This window comes from Stigmatopora nigra, unplaced genomic scaffold (assembly GCF_051989575.1).
Source record: "Stigmatopora nigra isolate UIUO_SnigA unplaced genomic scaffold, RoL_Snig_1.1 HiC_scaffold_26, whole genome shotgun sequence".
Classification (NCBI taxonomy): Eukaryota; Metazoa; Chordata; class Actinopteri; order Syngnathiformes; family Syngnathidae; genus Stigmatopora; species Stigmatopora nigra.
In genome coordinates this window covers 992,424-1,010,710 of record NW_027551605.1, presented here as the reverse complement: position 1 = coordinate 1,010,710, position 18,287 = coordinate 992,424, and the positions used below count along the sequence as shown (strand labels likewise).

The 18,287-nt window shown below is 38.6% G+C and overlaps 2 protein-coding genes across 2 annotated transcripts; one reads left to right on the top strand and one right to left on the bottom strand.

Annotated features, from left to right (window-relative positions):
- Nucleotides 1–1,233: 1,233 nt before the first annotated feature.
- Nucleotides 1,234–13,930, top strand: LOC144192479 (apolipoprotein B-100-like). The gene is made up of 26 exons (XM_077711597.1): nucleotides 1,234–1,349; nucleotides 1,443–1,487; nucleotides 1,770–1,882; nucleotides 1,958–2,103; nucleotides 2,187–2,346; nucleotides 2,826–2,978; nucleotides 3,086–3,210; nucleotides 3,288–3,373; nucleotides 3,455–3,905; nucleotides 3,994–4,111; nucleotides 4,419–4,565; nucleotides 4,644–4,855; nucleotides 4,926–5,133; nucleotides 5,211–5,384; nucleotides 5,469–5,672; nucleotides 5,756–5,923; nucleotides 6,021–6,226; nucleotides 6,338–6,505; nucleotides 6,594–6,706; nucleotides 6,785–6,986; nucleotides 7,059–7,243; nucleotides 7,349–7,524; nucleotides 7,602–7,717; nucleotides 7,822–8,144; nucleotides 8,227–12,617; nucleotides 12,695–13,930. The coding sequence occupies exons 1-26, from the start codon at nucleotides 1,295–1,297 to the stop codon at nucleotides 13,778–13,780; spliced, it is 9,531 nt and encodes a 3,176-aa protein (XP_077567723.1). The 5' UTR covers nucleotides 1,234–1,294; the 3' UTR covers nucleotides 13,781–13,930.
- Nucleotides 13,931–14,683: 753 nt separating this feature from the next.
- On the bottom strand, nucleotides 14,684–17,487 carry LOC144192478 (ras-like GTP-binding protein RHO). Its single transcript, XM_077711596.1, has one exon. It carries the CDS (start codon nucleotides 17,385–17,387, stop codon nucleotides 16,776–16,778), a length of 612 nt encoding a protein of 203 aa, XP_077567722.1. The 5' UTR covers nucleotides 17,388–17,487; the 3' UTR covers nucleotides 14,684–16,775.
- Nucleotides 17,488–18,287: the final 800 nt, after the last annotated feature.

Genomic DNA, 18,287 nt, shown 5'->3' with positions numbered 1-18,287 from the left:
TGATTGTACTTTGATGTAGAAAAATACAACCTCAACAGATGCTCTAAATAGTCTTTAGTCTAATAGAGGCATCTAAGCACTACACAAATTACAGAGCTGTCTAATTTGTCTAAATCAGTCATACTGTATTATTGATCATCTCATAATATTATGACTTTTTTTCCCATAAAATGACAACTTTATTCCTGAAGGCCCATTTTATGTGTGCCCTAATACCTCGCATTAAAAAAGATACACCCAATATACAGAGAAAAATAAATAAAACATATAGTAAAAGGAATGGAACTTGAGCTTTTTTCAACTTAATTACGGTTATCATGATGACAATTTCTTGTTTCAATTTAATGTCTTATGACATAGCATACAGTGTTCCATACTTATACTAATAGGTGCCATAACCTCTAAGTAACCAGCATACGGGACATTAAATGATGCCATATACTATGACTTGTCTTCTTTTGTCTGATTAAATTATCTTGATTACAGCTCTCCTGAGATCCTGCTCAAACAGCCTTTACTGGCTTTTCTAAGTAGGGCAGAGGTGAGTCAGCAACAATTTATGGATTTACAGGTTATGTTTTTTTTTCTCTCACTCAAGCACTCCATCACACATGCTATATTTTGATTGCCTTAAATATTATTGTAGGTTTGTTTTCCTTTCGGGTTTATTTCTGTTTTTATTAAAGCCACCCCAAAAAGTGTAGATAAAGAAAAGAAGAGAGACAATAAAAAACATTAATTATTAAATTGTGTTCTTCTAAAAATATGTGTAATGCCTCAGTGTGGAAACAAGAAATTAAAATAGATCAAATCTATGCACTAAATAACATTTCTAAATGATGAGCCATTTGTTTCTTGGTCAAAATTATTACTTCACTCTAAAGGGAATTAATCTGTTTTTTCATGACCACTAAATGAATTATTTTGAATCTCTTTGACAATCATAACCATTTAAGTTGCTGAACTTTACAGGAAAAGCTTGCTAAATTATCAGGTACAGTACAAACTTTTACTACAGTCAAAAAGATGTCTCCAAAATGACCATACGACAATATTCAACATTATGACAGTGACCACCTCCACCCAATGTTGACATCATGTCTCAGTTTGTGAAACATTTTACCTTTGACCTGCCACAAGGACTGCTCAGACTTTGGAACAGAGACAACACTTTTGCATGTTGATCATGTCCAGTATGACAGCAGACCTATAAAAGCTGTCAATTCAAAGTAAACGACTTTGTTCTCACTGGAGGACTTTATCGATCACAAGGTTTCCTGGTGCTAAGCCCGACATGGGTCGTACCGGGATCTACCTTTTGCTGCTCCTGGGCACATACACCCTTGCGCGTAAGTACTGTTAGGTTTCAAAACATTCTCATATTAAGGCAAGATATGTCTTACGATTGAATGAACTAAACGTTTTGTTGTAATTCTCTGCAGAGCAAGATGTAGGAAAAGTGGATGAACAAAACCCAGCATGCTTTTGTAAGTTCCCTTTATTAAGAAAGAACCAAAATATTTGTAGAAATGACGATGATATTTTTACGAGACACAATGACACGTGTCAAGTGTTGTTTAAGTGACATTATTGATTGGAGACAATATGTCTCTTGCTAAGAATGCAATATTCAGCACCATAAAAGTACATCAGTAACTTTCACAGTATTATTTTCACAGAAAACATTTTGGTATGTCTTGTATAGAATGTTGCGCTGATAAAAAAAACAAAACAAAAAACTTGGCTAACTGATATTTAAATCTCCACAGTGGATAAATCATTTAGGAACTTCAGACGCTTCGTGTATGACTATGAGGCTGAGACCTTCAATGGTGTTCCTGGAGCCACGGATAACAAGAGCGGCCCCAAAATCTCTTGTCAAGTATGTCTCGCAGTACCACTCGTGCTGTCCTAAGTACTGATTTTAAAGGTTAATTCCGATGAAACTCCTGTCCAGGTTGAGCTGGAAGTGCCCCAAACATGCAGCTTCATTCTACGGACTACCGAATGCTCGCTGAGTGAGATTTTTGGTGTGGATGACAATGGCAAAGCACTTTATCACCCTGCTGCTGGAGCTCAGGCATTTAAAGTTTCAATGGCCAAGTAAGCCCAATTTTAAAGCCCAATTTGTGTATGGAACAAAATGAAGAAACAGAAATTTAGTAAGTAAAAATCTACATTTTTAGGAACCCATTGAAAGTGCGTGTTGAAAAAGACTCCAATGTGGAACTTTTCCCTGAGGAGGATGAACCAGTAAACATCTTGAACATCAAAAGAGGAATTGTATCTTCACTCCTCATCCACGTCATGGGAAAGGAGACAAACGACAACATGCAGAGGGTGACTGTACGTGGTCTTTTTTTCTTTCTTCCTTAGACAATACTTGTTTCGGTTTATGGGGAAGAGTCACGTAATAATAAACACATTGCACAATGGCCAGATAATCTGTGACAGCCATAGGTGATAAATGCACATGGGTCACTTTGTGTTCCCACGTCACCAAGCAGACTAAAGTCCTAGATAACTTGATTTGAACTATGGCATCACCTGCTCATGTAATGGTTTTTAATCTAAGATATTGATTTGACAAACTGAGTCACTTTTAAACATGTTTACGCCTCTAATTTAATCACTGGCAAATTCGCGTAGGTCGCCAAAGTGAATTAATTTTGTTGTGCTTTTAATGTTTGCTATCTTATAAGCATTGTAACAGTTGTCATTAATCAGCATCAGCACTTTGTGTAGTTTACCTGTTTGGAATTAGACATGAAATGTTATTTTCTAGGTCTAGTTTCATCGATACAAATGACTTTTTACATTTCCAGGCCAGCATTTATGGCCTCTGTGCCACCGACTTCACAGTCCATGCCAGAGCTGACATTGCCACGGATGTAACAACCAGCAGGGATCTTTCCAAATGTGACAGCTTCAGGCCTGAAAAACAGGCTACCAGTCCCCTGGCTCTCATCTCAGGAATGGTAAACCATGCCAGATTTTTTTAAAATGTCCCTAGCATCTCATTTAACCAGAATGAATATCTCCACTTAACACTATCTACAATAATTCAATTGATCTGCACTTTCAGAACTATCCTTTGTCCAAGATGATCAGAAGCCATCAGACATGCAACTACAAATTTGACGAGCAGAAGAAGCACATGACCAGTGGAGCCTGCACAGAGAAGCATATTTTCCTACCCCTCTCTCACAAGTAATTAAAAACCCCAATAATGTACATACACTCATGTATACACAAATACACACTTGCTGTAACTGTCTCCTCCATAGGAACAAATTTGGAATTTCCACTGTGGTGAAGCAAACTGTTATTCTGAAGGAAACTACTAGGATTAATGACAGAACCTTTAATTACAGTGAGTGTTTATCCCCACTTAAAATGTACTTGAATCCCAATAATATTCATATTAATGATTTGTGTTGGGTGTTCTGAACAGATGAGGCTCTCGTCCGTTTCTTGCCAATGGAACTTGTTGACGACAAGTCCGCTGTACAAACTAAAGATGCCGCCATCAACGCATTAAAGCAATTGAACACGCTGACACAGACGAAAAATGGCGATCAGCGTGGTTCCCTTTTCCATAAACTGGTGTCCGAGCTACGTGGCATGAATGCTGGCGCCCTACGCACCGCTGCTTTTGAGATGAATGAAATATCGCAATTCCTGACCACGCAAGCTCTAATCCAATGCGGTACTCCAGAGTGCACCAGTGCCATGTTGAACATTTTCGCCACTTTAAACAAATTAGATGAAGAAGTGGATGCGGCAGCTTATGCTCTGGCACTACTGCCTAACCCTTCACGCCTCATGGTTAAAGATATACTGACCATGGCTCGGAACAGAAAGAGCAAACTCATCATGTATGCATTGAGTAATGCAGTCAGGAGGTAAGCACATGACAAGGGTGATGGTAGTTAGGTAAAAGAAGTATGTGATTTTTCATGTGAATAATGTAACATCCCATTTTGTCATCAGGCTTTACCAGGCTGAGGGTAAAATTACTAACGAAATCACGGCTGTTTCTGACTTTGTGGCTTCTCTTTTGGGCCCAGACTGTTCAGGAGAGAAAGATCAGACTTTCCTAACTTTAAGAGTGAGTCATCGAATATAAACACTACATTCACAAATGGATTAGGGAAGTAAACCATTTAGTACACTTTTTTTTAGATACCAGGATATACACCATATTCATAAACTGAGTTCAATTTAAAAGTACAAACTGATTTAGCGACTTCCCTGATTCAATTTCCAAATAAAAGATGGGCTAATTTCTTGTGAGGCTAAGCAATGATGAATGAGGTTTACATGTAACAACAAGAGAAAAGGCAACTGCAGGTTTCATTCTATTTTTGCTCACTTTTTACTGACTCATAATATGAAGTTTCTACACTTCAATGCAGGTTATAGGAAATATTGGCGACATAATGGAATCTGCTCACCCGGCAATTAAAAACACCCTGCTGAAATGCATGCGACAGCCTGCAACAACACTCTCTGTTCAGCTTGCAGCCATCCAAGCATTTAGACGCATGTCTTTGACAGATGAGGTAACTAAGACTTTTCAATAAAAACATTAATGAATCCTTTTCACGAATATACTGATGAACTTTAATTTTCCCGCACAGGTTCGATCTAACCTCCAAAGGGTCAGCCAGTATCCAAAAGGTGCTGTGCAGAAACGACTTGCAGCTTATCTTATCCTCATGAGAAATCCTCAAAATAGTGAGCTTGAGATGGTGAAGAAAATCCTGAAACTGGAGCAGAACGAGCAAGTCAAATCTTTTGTGACCTCCCATGTCTACAACATCATTTCCTCCACTGATCCCGAAACCCAGAAGTAAGAATTATTCATTTAATTTGAGGAAAAAAAGACATGTTTGAGGGATTAATTGTCATTTTTATTTAAGGCTGGGCAAGAAGATAATAGATGCACTGCAGGATATTGACGTTGGAACACACAATGACTACATGACAAAATCTCGCAACTACAAGATTGGCACCATGCATGGCAATATTCAAGGCAATGTTATCTTTGACCCAAGCAACCAACTTCCCAGAGAAGTCATGTTACAATCTACTCTCGACATATTTGGCTACAATATGGATATGTGGGAGGTGTGTAAGAATGCTTGTCATTGGCTATTATGGGCAAATTTATTAAGACTTAACTGTTTTGTTTTTGTTGCTAAAAGATTGGAATCGAAGGAAAGGGGTCCGATCCCTCCATTGAGGCCTTGTTTGGAAAGAATGGCTTTTTCCCAGACACATTGTCCAAGGCGTTGTACTGGACAGAGAATAAGATGCCAGTCAAGATAATGGAAGTTCTAGAGAAGTGGATTTCGCCCTTGAAATCAGAAGGACAGAAGGTACATTATGATAATTACATCCCCTTTTTCCTAACGTGTTAATGTCATCAATGAAAATAAACCAAACAAATGTTTTTTCTGAAGGTTCCTGAAGATCTTTTGAGAGAAATAGCTCGTAATTTCAACAAGCTGGTGAAAGAGCTGCAAAATCTAGACTCTCCAGAGGCCATGGCCTACTTGAAGATAATGGGAACAGAACTTGGCTACATCAAGGTTGCTGATATTAAATTTTTTGCAGATTATGCTAAAATGTATGCAGAGATCTTCCTCAAGATCCTCCCTACACAGGTATTAATACATTGGATTTTCACAATTTTTCATGCATCTCATCCTATGATAACAGTTGATTTGTATTGATTTTTTTTGATTAGGTTGTGTCTAAACTCATCTCCGGCACAGACAATGAGTTGTTTATCCACTACATGTTTATGGATAACAATTTTGTCCTTCCAACGGCAACTGGTTTCCCTTTGACATTTTCTCTCTCTGGCACCTTTACTCCTGGAGCCAAGGGAGGACTACGACTTTCTCCAAAGATGGTACGTTTTCTCACCTAACCTCAACAATGGCCAATTAAAATTTAAGGTTATAGACTGTATTGTATTCATTCAGTCTGCTCATTTTTCGTTTAATCAGAATGAAGTGGCATTTTCACCATCAGTTGGAATTGAGTTTGTGACAAAGATGGGTGTCCATGTCCCTGAATTTGTTGTCTCTGCTGTTGAGATGCACACCAGTTTGTACCATGAAAGTTCACTCAAAGCTAAGATAACCTTTGAGTCAAATCAAGTCAAGCTCTCCATCCCAGCTGCAGATGGTCCTGCGAAGCTCGTAAAAATCAGGTAAAAAGAAAAAAAACTATGTATTTTTCTTCTATTACACTGTAATCTTTTACAGTAGAAAATATTGGTGCATTGTATTTGATTGTCTGTATACATATTTACATACTATAGCAACACAGTGCTGATTGTAGGCGATGGCAAGGCTACCATAATCCCACACAATATGGGTGATGCAAATTGTGACTCCATTTTTGGATTCAAATATTGCACTAAAAGACTCCAAGCTGATGTACATGGGAAAAATGATGTGCCTTATTTCCCTTTGGCTGGACAGACAATGTAAGTTCAACATTGATTTAATTTTTTTAAGGCTTTTTAAACATTTGGCAACACAACAAGCAACATTTTTGTATTTAATTCACTTCAGGTTTGAAATTGACATCGAGCCTAAGGTCTCACACACAGCGACCCTTGCATATACACTCCTAAGTGAAGGAGAAGATATGGTTGATTCCCTGAAGATGACTCTGAAAGCGGAAGGTACTTGCTCATCATTTAGCCATCAATTTCTTCATCTCCCAGCATTAAATGTGAGCCTATTTTTTTCGATTTTCGCAGGGAATCATAATGCCGAAGTTACCACAACCATGAATTACAACTGGAATAAGAATTTATTCACCAGCCAAATCCAGATACCAGACTTGGATGTCGAAGCTGGAATCAAGGTTGGACTGACTGATGACAGCTTTAAAGACAAAACCGTAACACTTGAGCTTTCCAACAAAAATATCCCACTGCTCACACTGACTGGTCGCGCCCGGTAAGTTGTGCAAGTACAAAAAAACTCAGAACCTTATCAAGGCAATAATATCATATCTTCACATCAATCTAGGTATCAGTTCGTCGCTGACAGCATGTTGAAGATTCAATTGATGGTTCCATCCTTAAAGACAGACGCCACAATCTCTGCCACCACATCTAGTAGTCGCCACAAGAGCCAATATTTAACCCTTGAGGTCAAAAGCGACATAAAACTCCCAGAGATCTCGTCAGTACAGTCAGTCACATTCCAACTGGGTATGTCTCTAAACAAAACACTAATATAAAAAATACATAGGAAAGAATTTGGAATTATTGTTCACTCCTCAGGTTAAAAGAAATAATATTTGATATCTATTTCAGATGGGGATGGCACTGAAGTCAAGCTGATGTCAAACATGAATGCCGAGACAAAACGTATGGTTCTTTATACTGAGGCCCTCAGTTCTTGGGTTGGTAGATTTTCTAAGGGTGCCATGGACTACCAGGTGGGCAACTCTGACATGAAAGTGCGTCAAATTATCAACAAGGCACTTGAGGCAAGTTTTCTTTTCGTAAGATTGTCACATAATCAGTGTTCAAATATTAAAACTAAATGTATTTTATTTCTGCTTAGGCCAGCAACATCTGGATGAATGAAATCTCTGCTGAACTTCCTTACGTTGAAACTCTGAAGAACAATATTGCAACAGTGAAAATTCCCTCGATGCCTGAGAATCTATTCATGAACATGTAGGAAAACAACTTGTTTTGCATCATAAGAATATATTACCATACAAAAGCTCTCTTATCAACATATGTAATTTTGTCATTTTTTGTTTTAATTTAATAACCAGGGAAAGCAAATTCCGAACCGATTTTGGCACTGAACACGTGATGCTCACTATTCCGGATCCTAAAGAGTGGTTCACCTCTCTTGACATATTTAACAAGGCACCACAGCAGATAAACTCCCCTGCACAAAGCATGCCCCACAAGGAAAAGATCTACATCCCCGTCATTGGATTGATGGAAGTATCTGCTAAAGTAAACAGTAACTATTACAACTGGGAGACAACAATGTCAGCAGCCAATAAAAAGGTGGACTCTCCAACCTATTTGGCCAAGTTCAAGACCAAGGCCACCAGTCCGATTAAAATTCTTTCCTTCACCACTGAGGGTAATTTATTTTTCATTTTTAAAGTTAATTTTAAAATGGGATGAGACAGTGATTAAAAGGCCATTGTGTTTTGTTTTTAAAGGAGCTGCAGCAATCTCTGATACAGACGACAAAACACTGAAGATCACCCTTACTGGCTCCCTAGAACACCAGTTTTTGACGACAAGTGTTAATGTAGAAGAGTCTATTGCACTCTCGGATGATATAACGTCACAGGGAAAATACAATGTCCATGCTTCTGCACCACTAGGCTTGCGGACGTCTCTAGATATTACCAAGCATTTCACTCTGAGTTCAAACAAGCTTTTGGGAGATATCAATGCAGATGGAATTGCCGCTATTGGGTCTTTAACTGCCAGCACAACGTATCTCAACACTTTCTCAGCTGATCGTGTAAAGAAAGAACTCAGATTGGAGAGCACATTGACAGCAAACTCTGAAATCATGAAGGGTACGAATAAGATCAAGGCTATGTACGCCAATGATAATTTTATGATTGAATCCAACACTAACATCAATAGTGAGCTCATGAAGCACTCCACAAAAATGAATCTCAACTATAAGAATGTCAAGCTGAGTATTCTCTCAATCTCTATGACCAAAGCTGGTCCCAGAACACTTCAGAGTCAAGTGGAATTCTCAGCATCTGAAGATCAAGCTAGCCTCCGTATGGGAAATACAGCTGAAGATATTGTGAATCGTGCCTACTCTTTGCTGACTGCTTCCTTGAATCCATCTGGTTTGGAGCTCAATTTGGATGCCTCTGTTAACATCCTATCAAGCCTTGCCTCTCATAAGGCCACCTTGGCCCTGAACTCCATTGGCTTGACCTCCAGCTGCACCACCACTGCTCAGCACAATCGAATGACCTTTGAGAATATTTTACACAGTGGACTTGATGCCAATGGTGCCACCTTGTCCCTCACCACAAAAGGAGGCATTCAAGAGAACAAGATTGACTTTAACATTGAGGGAAAGATCGCAAATTCTGAAGTCTACCTTAATGGCGTCTTCAACGGTGACATTATGGCCATCAACACAAGAAACACTATGAATTTTAGACTAAGTGAAGATGGACTGATCTTATCCAACAACATAGTTGGATCTTTCAACGAAATGAGGACTGAAAATTCCAATTCACTTTCCCTTACTTCAGGATCTTTAACACTCCACACAAAGACCGACAATTTCCTTAGCAGGAAAAATTCTTACATGCATGATATCACAGTTACAATGGAGCATTTTAAAGCCTCAGTCATAATTAAAAATAATCTAAAGTTCTTGGAGATCAACTTCATCAATGATGCCCAGTTCAAGGCCCAACCTTACAACATGGAGCTGACAGGAACGTTAAAAGGAGACTTCTCAGGAGATGAACTTAAACACACCTATGAGATCAAGATGGCGGACATGATTCTGTCCACAAAGTGCAACACCAACGGTAAACTCCTGGCATCTCAGATTACGCATGCCACAGATTTGGAGGTTGCTGGTCTAACAGTGAAATTCAACAACATTGCCGACTACAAATCGAAATCTCTTCGTTTTGACAGCAATATAAATGCTCTCGCTGAACCCTTCTCCCTTAACATAGATGCATTGTTTAACGCAAATGGTGGACTGTATTTGTATGGACAGCAAGGTGGAGAACTATACAGCAAATTCCTGCTGAAAGTGGAACCTTTGCTTTTTACACATTCATTTGAGTCCAGAGCCTCAAGCACTCATGAGATCGAAGGCATACCCACCATCAAGACTATTGTGGACAACAAAATAAGCAGCTCAATGAGTCTCCAAGAGCAAAGTGTTCAATTTAAGATTAAATCAAAGGTAAATGACCACACTTTGGATCAGGAAATGGAAGCCTACAATAATGCAGAAAGGATGGCTGTTGAAATGAAAGGAGCAGTCACCACAAGTCTTTTTACTGAAGCCAGACAAGACTACAGTGTGTCTGGATTTGTCAAGTATGACAAGAACACTAATAGCCACTTCATCCAGATTCCTTTCACCGAGCACATTCCTGCATTCATTGAAGCTGTAAAAGAGACAGTAATGAGGATGAGTGATCAGACAATTGGATTCTTGAAAGACATCAATACAGAGTATGAGATCAGTAACAAGATTCAAGACAAAGTATTTGAGCTGAAGAAGGTCATTGACAATTTTGACTTAAACATCTTTGTGGAAGATCTGCGAAAATATGTCAACTCTATTGAAAATGTCTTGACAAACCTGACAGCTAAATTGCCAACAGAACAAATAATTCATTTGCTGCAATCAATCAAGGAGGCTATCATGACTTGGATCCAGAAACATAACATCTCTGATCGATTTGAGGCCATTTATGGAAAAATGGAGGAGATTCTTTCTCAATATGAGGCTGAGAAGGTCATTGGAGCAGTGATGGATGAGGTAGTCAAAATAATGAAGCAGTATCATATACGGGAGAGGATTAATTCTGTATTTGACATGCTTAGGTCAATTGACATCAAACCTTTGACCAAAAAGATAATGAAACCTGTTCAAAAGCTGGTGAATGAGCTGCACTCTTTTGATTTCAAACAGTTGATTGATGACATGAGAGTTTATGTCATGGGAATGCTACAGAAGATCCAGTCCTATGATTACAACACACTCACAATGGAGGTAAAGGAAAAAGTGAGAGATTTGAGCAAGATACCCTGTTTTGGAAAACTCTATGGAGAATTCAAAATCAACTCGCCACATTACAAACTCAGGACGACTGCAAATTTGGAGAACACCACCTCTACATACATCACTCCAGAGTTCAAACTGAACTTTAATTCTCAGGCTACATCTACTTTAAAGCCCCTTCAATTTACCATCGATGCCTCTACACATTTGGCTGTGCCCAAAATGACCCGCCTGACGATTTCAGAGTATATCAAGATCGATCAGTCATCTTTTAAGGTCAAACACAATGGAACGGCGACCATCTATGGCCTTTCAGCTCAAGGTTCCGCTGACACTACTGCAAAAATAGAGACCGAGTTGTATTCAGCCGACCTTGTCAATAATGTAGTTTTTGCAATGGAGGATGGCCTTTCTGCTAGTGTCAATTCAGACTACAAACATGACCTCAACATGCCACTCATGAACATCTTCACTCATGTTTCATCAACTCAAAAGACAAATCTTGCAGTGGGAGCAGGGTCTGCCAATCTAAAAATTAACACCGTGGGGAATGGAAAATTTGCCATTCAAGACTTCTCTGACGAGGCATCTCACAACAGTGATCTCGACTTGATCCTGGATCTCCACACAGTCAAAGTGACCTTCATTGGTGCAACAGGCTGCAAGGATTTTAAAACCAATCAGAATCTGCTTGCAGATATTTGCATTTTCCGCCATGCAATTATCGATGCAAAAGTTTTAACCGAAACACCAGTGATGAAGGACAGTGTTTTAGATATAAAGCTCCAGGCTAAAGATATGCAAATTGATCTCACTGCCTCCCATAATGCTCAATTGATTGAAGGAACTCTTTCAAACTCTGCCGTTGCCTTGATCAAACCTACCGAGCTCATGTTTGAAACCAAAAATAAAGGAAATTCCAAGCTTTTCCTTCCATTCAGAATATCAGGTAAAATGGAGTTCGACAATGATATGTCTCTTATACTGAATTCTGAAGTACAGCAGGCCAGCTGGACTGGAATGGCCAAAGTCAACCAACAAAAATATTCCCACTACTTCAAAATGGATAATGGTGATACGGAAATTAATGTTATTTCTCAGATGAATGGAGAGGTAAATCTGGACATTTTGAGGCAACCACTCACTATTCCTGAAATAACAATGCCATATTATGAATTGAAGACACCAAAAGTGGAAGGTTTTTCACTTTGGGAAGATGCTGGTATGGATGATCTCTTGTCCACAACTCAGAAGACCTTTGACATGAGCTCCAAAATGAAATACATGAAAAACCCACAGATGTTCACCATCCGCCCAAATATGGATGCATTCGTCAGTGGCTTCAGCACCAACATCAACATTCCAAAAATGGGTGATCTAACCTATGAGTTCACCATGAAAGCACCAATGATTGCACTCAAAAGCGATGCCAGCATTCTCAACCATGATAGTTTCATCATCAAACTTAATGCATCTTCATCTTCAGAATGTGAATTTCTAACAGGAACATTTCAGGGAAACGCTAATGTTAACACAATTGGTGGATACAAAATAGCCTCTGTCTTAGATGTAAAACATGTGATGTTGGAAGGAAACCATGGAAGCAACATTATCCTAGATTATGAAAATTTGGATGCCTCTATTAGGAATTCAATACAACTCCATTTTCCTTATGAGACAATGGTAATGCATCAAGAAATGACTCCAAAGAGCTTTCTTTTCTCTCTATCTACTCCATCTGCCGGTCAAGTTGCACTTCAGATGCTGACCAAGCGCCCAAAACAAGTAAAAGCACGACTCTATGGTCGATATCCCGTAAGTTTCTTTTTTTTTTTTTTTGTCTTTTGGCTTCAATGGTTTTGTATATTGTCTAACAATGTTTTATTCCACAGACTGACCCAGAAACAGACATTGATATATTGGCCTTGAAGATGTCTGTAATCAACTCTGAGAAGATGAATATTCAGACTTCTTGGAACACAGAGATGCCATATGAAGCAATGCTGAAACTGAAGAATAATGTACCTGACGTTGTCCAAACGCTCACTTCTCCTGCTGTCATGACATATGATCAAGTCTACAGGTATGCAAAAAGCCATGGGGGTTCCCTCCAAGAGATGAGGAACCAGGGTAAAGTTCTATTGAATAAGGCTGTTGACAACATTGCATCCATTAATCCTTCTGATATGTTAACATCTACCAAAGATCAGTCTGTAATTTTTGCAAGGAAATACCAAAGGAAAGTTCTGATTTTTCTCGAGGCTGTATTTAAATGTTTGAGAGATAGCACATTTCTAATCCCAGGGTATTCACAAAGGCTGTCAGGGCTTGAGATCTATCAGAAGTGTACAACTTTTATTGATGAGGTGAAACATAAAATATCAACGTTTGCCTTATCTAGGTTACGTGTAGCAATCGAGTCTTTTGAAGCCACTGAATTTACATTTCCTGGCTCCGGTTTTACAATGAGTGGAAAAGAAATGATGAATGATATGTTCAAAACTCTGGGCAAACTTTCTAATCAAATTGGGGCCAAAGTGAGAGAAGTAGGAGGTGACAAAATGAAAGATTTTAAGAGGGATCTTTCTGCAATATTTAGGAGGTTGTTCAAAATTTTAGGATGCGACGATGTGGAAAAACTTCCATCTTTGGTGATCGACCTTTACCAGGATGCTATTAATTCTCATACCTTTACTAGTATTGTTAAACAGATTGAGACAGCCCACCATATCATTAGCGAATACCTCAAAACAGTGGCAAATAACCTACAGAACATTTTGTCAGACTTCTCCACCGAACAATTTGATGCAGATATCCAATCGTCAATTGATTTGATGCTGAAACGGGTCAATGCTTTTCAAAATAAAGCCGTTACAGTCTTGAAGGAGAAAAGTAAAATGGTGGAACCATTTGTAAAAGTTGGGGATAGACATGTGGAGTTGAACATTCCTTTTCCTATTGCTCCAGAGTTCAACTAACAACCTTGGCTAGCTAAATTTTACTGTTGCTGTGGTCTTTGTAACAGAAAGACCATTCTAAGAATGAAAACTGTACACTAAATGTGATCCTTATTTTCCATTTTGTTCATTACACACCCAGTGCCTATTGTGCTTCATTTGTATGTTGTATTGTACTATTTAAACCGGTTTCCTTAATTAAAAACAGTTTTTACTTGATGGCTTTTGTCCCAGATCTTGTTTTTAGAATATCAAAACCAGAGGCTTTTTGGACTTTTGGAATGTTTTTCATTATCTGAATGAGTCAATATTATGTTGTTATTTAAGAAGGGTGGTTTAAGAAAAACAATGAGGAACGCTGGGAGAAACTTTCAAACCAGTTCCTCCCATATATCTATGAGTCATTTGTATTGTCACGTCTATATATAGACAAGTAGCATATGGCTCGGGCGGTGACTGAACTAATGGAAAGATGACACCCATTTTTACAGTTGCTGTGGGATAAAAAAAAAAAATCAAAAAATAGTTTCAAACGCCTTGTTTTGTTACTGCAATTAATCTATTTTGGCTGCAGAATCAAATGATGCATACAGGGAATAAAAAGGCCTCCTGTTAGGGTTAAGTAAGAGTAGTCCCATTTATTTAAATGGTTGTGGAAAATAAGAAGGTAGGTATATTGACACTAGTTTTACATATACTGTTAAATACCAATATGTGTACTGTATTTACCATGTTGATTAGTTTATGCAGTAACACATTTCTGTTGGAAAATAACAATGACATCAATTGGATGACATTTTAATTCAATTATTCCCAAAAAAAGAGCTGTTTTTAATACAAGAAATATAACATGGCTCTTCCCCAATTAAAAACTAGAGAATGTCATGCATTTGTCATGTTTAGCAGGAAAAAGGACGGCAAGAATTGCTGGGACAAAAACTTAAGTTCTTTTAATAACAAAAGTTGAATATCCAAGGGACAAAATAAATCAAAATATGACGTATTGGTACAAGACACACGAGGGAAAAGTAGTAATACTCCCAATCCAGACTGCACCATATATTCTCATTTAAAAAAAAGGGTCATTAAATTAACACAAAGGAGCTGACCAGCGAGACGAGGACACAAACACCCAGACAACACATACACAATGAGGACATGAATCCAAAAAAAAAAAACAATCTAACATAACTTGACAGCATTGCATAAATATTTAATGTTCATATGCATCGAATAGTTTAGTTTGGCACGTAGTCAGCACTTTTTTTCAGCATATTTGTAGAAAACGAAACCATCTGAGTGGCAGTTACATGTATGAATTCAAATCCATTGACATGAACAGACAAGAGTGAAGCTAGTGTGGGAAAATCAGGTGGTGTGAAATAAAGCATTCCTAGCCTGAATGTCAGCAAAAAAGCCCAGCAACACGTGGTCGGCAGGAATGTGGCTTTGACATCAATGTCATTGATAAATGATTTCTTTTCCAGCAAAAAATATTCCAATAACAATCGTTACAGTCAATAATAGTAAAGTTTTCCACCAGTAGTGTAATTGACAATAAAAAAGGAAGACCCCTGTTAAGTAACATTTCATAGTAGAAAGCAATTGTCCAAAACTAACCTAAGAAAAGTAACTGAAAAGAATTACAGAAAGAAATACATTCATAGTCATTAGTCAGACACTGGTGGATTATAAATTAAATGTCATTAATTTAACTTAACCTTTTCCAAAGCTTGCACAACCAGTGTCTCAGTTTGTATTTTCAATAGCATCATATGGCATGTCAGCTCATACAATTTGGCACATTGAGCTACAATACACAACAAATATTGTTCTGTATTTCCGGCCTAAACCCAAATATTAAAACGTTTTAACAATAAGTTCACTCGAGTCAGGACTAAACTTGTATTACTAGTTGCCTGTTACAATTATATGGTTAAAACGTACCTGAATAGCAAAAAAAACGTACCCCATTTTTAAATACTGCAAAATTGAACTGCGTAATTGGTACTGAATTTGTGTAATAATACAGGATTTAATGTTTAGTTTTACTAATAGACGGCTTTATTGTTCAATAAGTTCATTGCCCATCCCTAACGAATACTGTATACAGTGCGTCATTTTTTTTTAGCGAATAAAGCCTTTGGGAAACATGGTGCAATTTAAAAATTTAACAAAATAAGCGCTTTTTAAGCAATTTCAAGAGAACATAAATAACAAGTGCAAATATAACGCCTTAATGTTCAATTATGAGGACGTTAAATTAGACCATTTGGGAGAGAGGTTAAGGAACTTGTGTGTCATTTAAAAATATATATTTTTTAAATTAATAGATTCTAGGCTCAGATCAATAACACAAAATTGAAAAATGGGCTACAGGCGTTAACTGAATAGGCATTAGTTAAGAGATTGTTCAACAAAGGCAAGTACACAATTTCAAGACTCACGCCCTTCGTTTTTTATCTTAACAATAGTACATAATTTTCCGTACTTTGGCGCCTTTAGTCGTGGGATATAATAGACTAAAGATGCTTATTAAAAAGTCTCTACCTCATGCAACCCCTCCACCATAGGGCCAAGTTGCACGGCATAGACAAAATCCCACAAAAAAACAACATGAGTGAACACAGCATACACGATGACATGCAAATTCGAACCCGCAAGCGCAAAAAAACAACAAGGGCGGATGTAATAACCACTGCCTTACATAGACAGTCAGTCATTCTCTTGTATTAAAACAGCCACTCATTTTTGTGGTATGTTACGCTTACTCAAAGCTACATGGGTTCAGTTTTAAAGGCAAAAAAAGTCTTGTTCGAAGTCCTCCACCAAAGAACGCCAGTTCCCGAGACCCAAAATGTTCTTGCAGTATCTGAAGACAATGATGTCGTCCCCAAAGTAATGTCTTTGGTTTGTCTTGTGCGTTTTTTTGGTTATGTTTTTATAGTTTTATGCTTGCCACCTTAGGGAGGGGCGTTGCCCTGACAGGCCTAGGCGAGTCCCTGGGGCCTTCAAGTCACATCAAAACGCAACGCACGAGAGAACGTCCTCGTCCAGACTTTTTCTTCTGAAATGCAGCCCTGGCTGCGGTCTCGAACACTTCCCAGATGCCATCTTTTGTCCTGGCTGAACACTCCAAGTAGTCATGGGCTCCAATGCGCGCGGCCATAGCCCGACCGTCTTCGGGCCGCACCGGTTCGAGCTTCAGTCGCGACAGTTTGCTTCTGACAACGTCATCATTGCGAAGATCCTTCTTGTTTCCCACCAGGATGATCGGCACATTGGGACAAAAGTGCTTGACCTCAGGAACCCACTTTTCCGGGATGTTTTCCAGCGAATCTGGGCTGTCCACGGAGAAGCACATTAAAATAACGTCCGTGTCTGGATAGGAAAGCGGGCGGAGCCGGTCATAGTCCTCTTGGCCCGCAGTGTCCCACAAGACCAACTGGATCTGCTTGGTGTCCACCTCGATGTCCGCCACGTACGTTTCGAACACAGTCGGGACGTAGACCTCCGGGAACTCGTCTTTGCTGAATACGATGAGGAGACATGTTTTTCCACAAGCGCCGTCGCCCACCACTACAAGTTTCTTGCGGGTGTCGCACGCCGTTTGGGTCTCCTTCCCCATGCTTGAAAAGCCACGATCCGCTGTCAAATGTGGTGGTTTTGGTGCCCCGATTGAAAAGAGCTTTTTACCGCGCGCTGACAACACAGCGAAATCTCTTTATAAAGCAAAGTGGGGTTTCCTAAATATAGCAATCCAATCGGAAATTGGGAGGGCAACTTTGAGCTGGAGAAGCAACTGGTGATTGGATCTCGCTGGGTTTCCCCCTTTCCTTTGTGGGAGGGCTCGTCTGAATGACGGCATCACTGTGTTTTAAACCGAATGCACCATCGGAGTGCCTCAGGACACACATAAAAACATTTGATGTTAATTCAAAGTTGATTATAGAGCATCGAAAAGCAAGGAGGCTTTAATAGTAATAGAAGAAATCGACGAAAATACATAGGTGAATGGAGTAGTGATGGGCTGTTCAGAAACGATCTGTTACAAATAGCATGGCAACTCTAAATGTCAATAGACGATTTTGGGTATCTTAAATTAAAGGTTACATGTTTACCCTTTCCTCAGCAACACATTTGTGTAGTTTAATTTTGTATTTATTTGAGAATTGACTACATTTAAACATTTACTTGTTGAAAGAAAACGTTTATCCAATTGAAGAAACAACTGTAAAACTGGTCAGACCAGATTACCACTCAGTTGCTATGATGATGCTTTTATAGGTTTTCCCACACTAGCAATTTTCCCTTTTATGAAGATAATTATCTATTATGTCTCTGAAATACATTCCACCTGTCATCGTACATCTCTTATACACAATGCATGTGTGCAAATTGTGCATAAATATAGATCTAGAACATTTTAAAGGTATAACAATTTGTTCATAACCTTATTTCCTTTTTTTGAAAATAAAAATGGTAATTATCCTATTTCTTCAGTCAGAAATTCTGCTTAGAATATTAG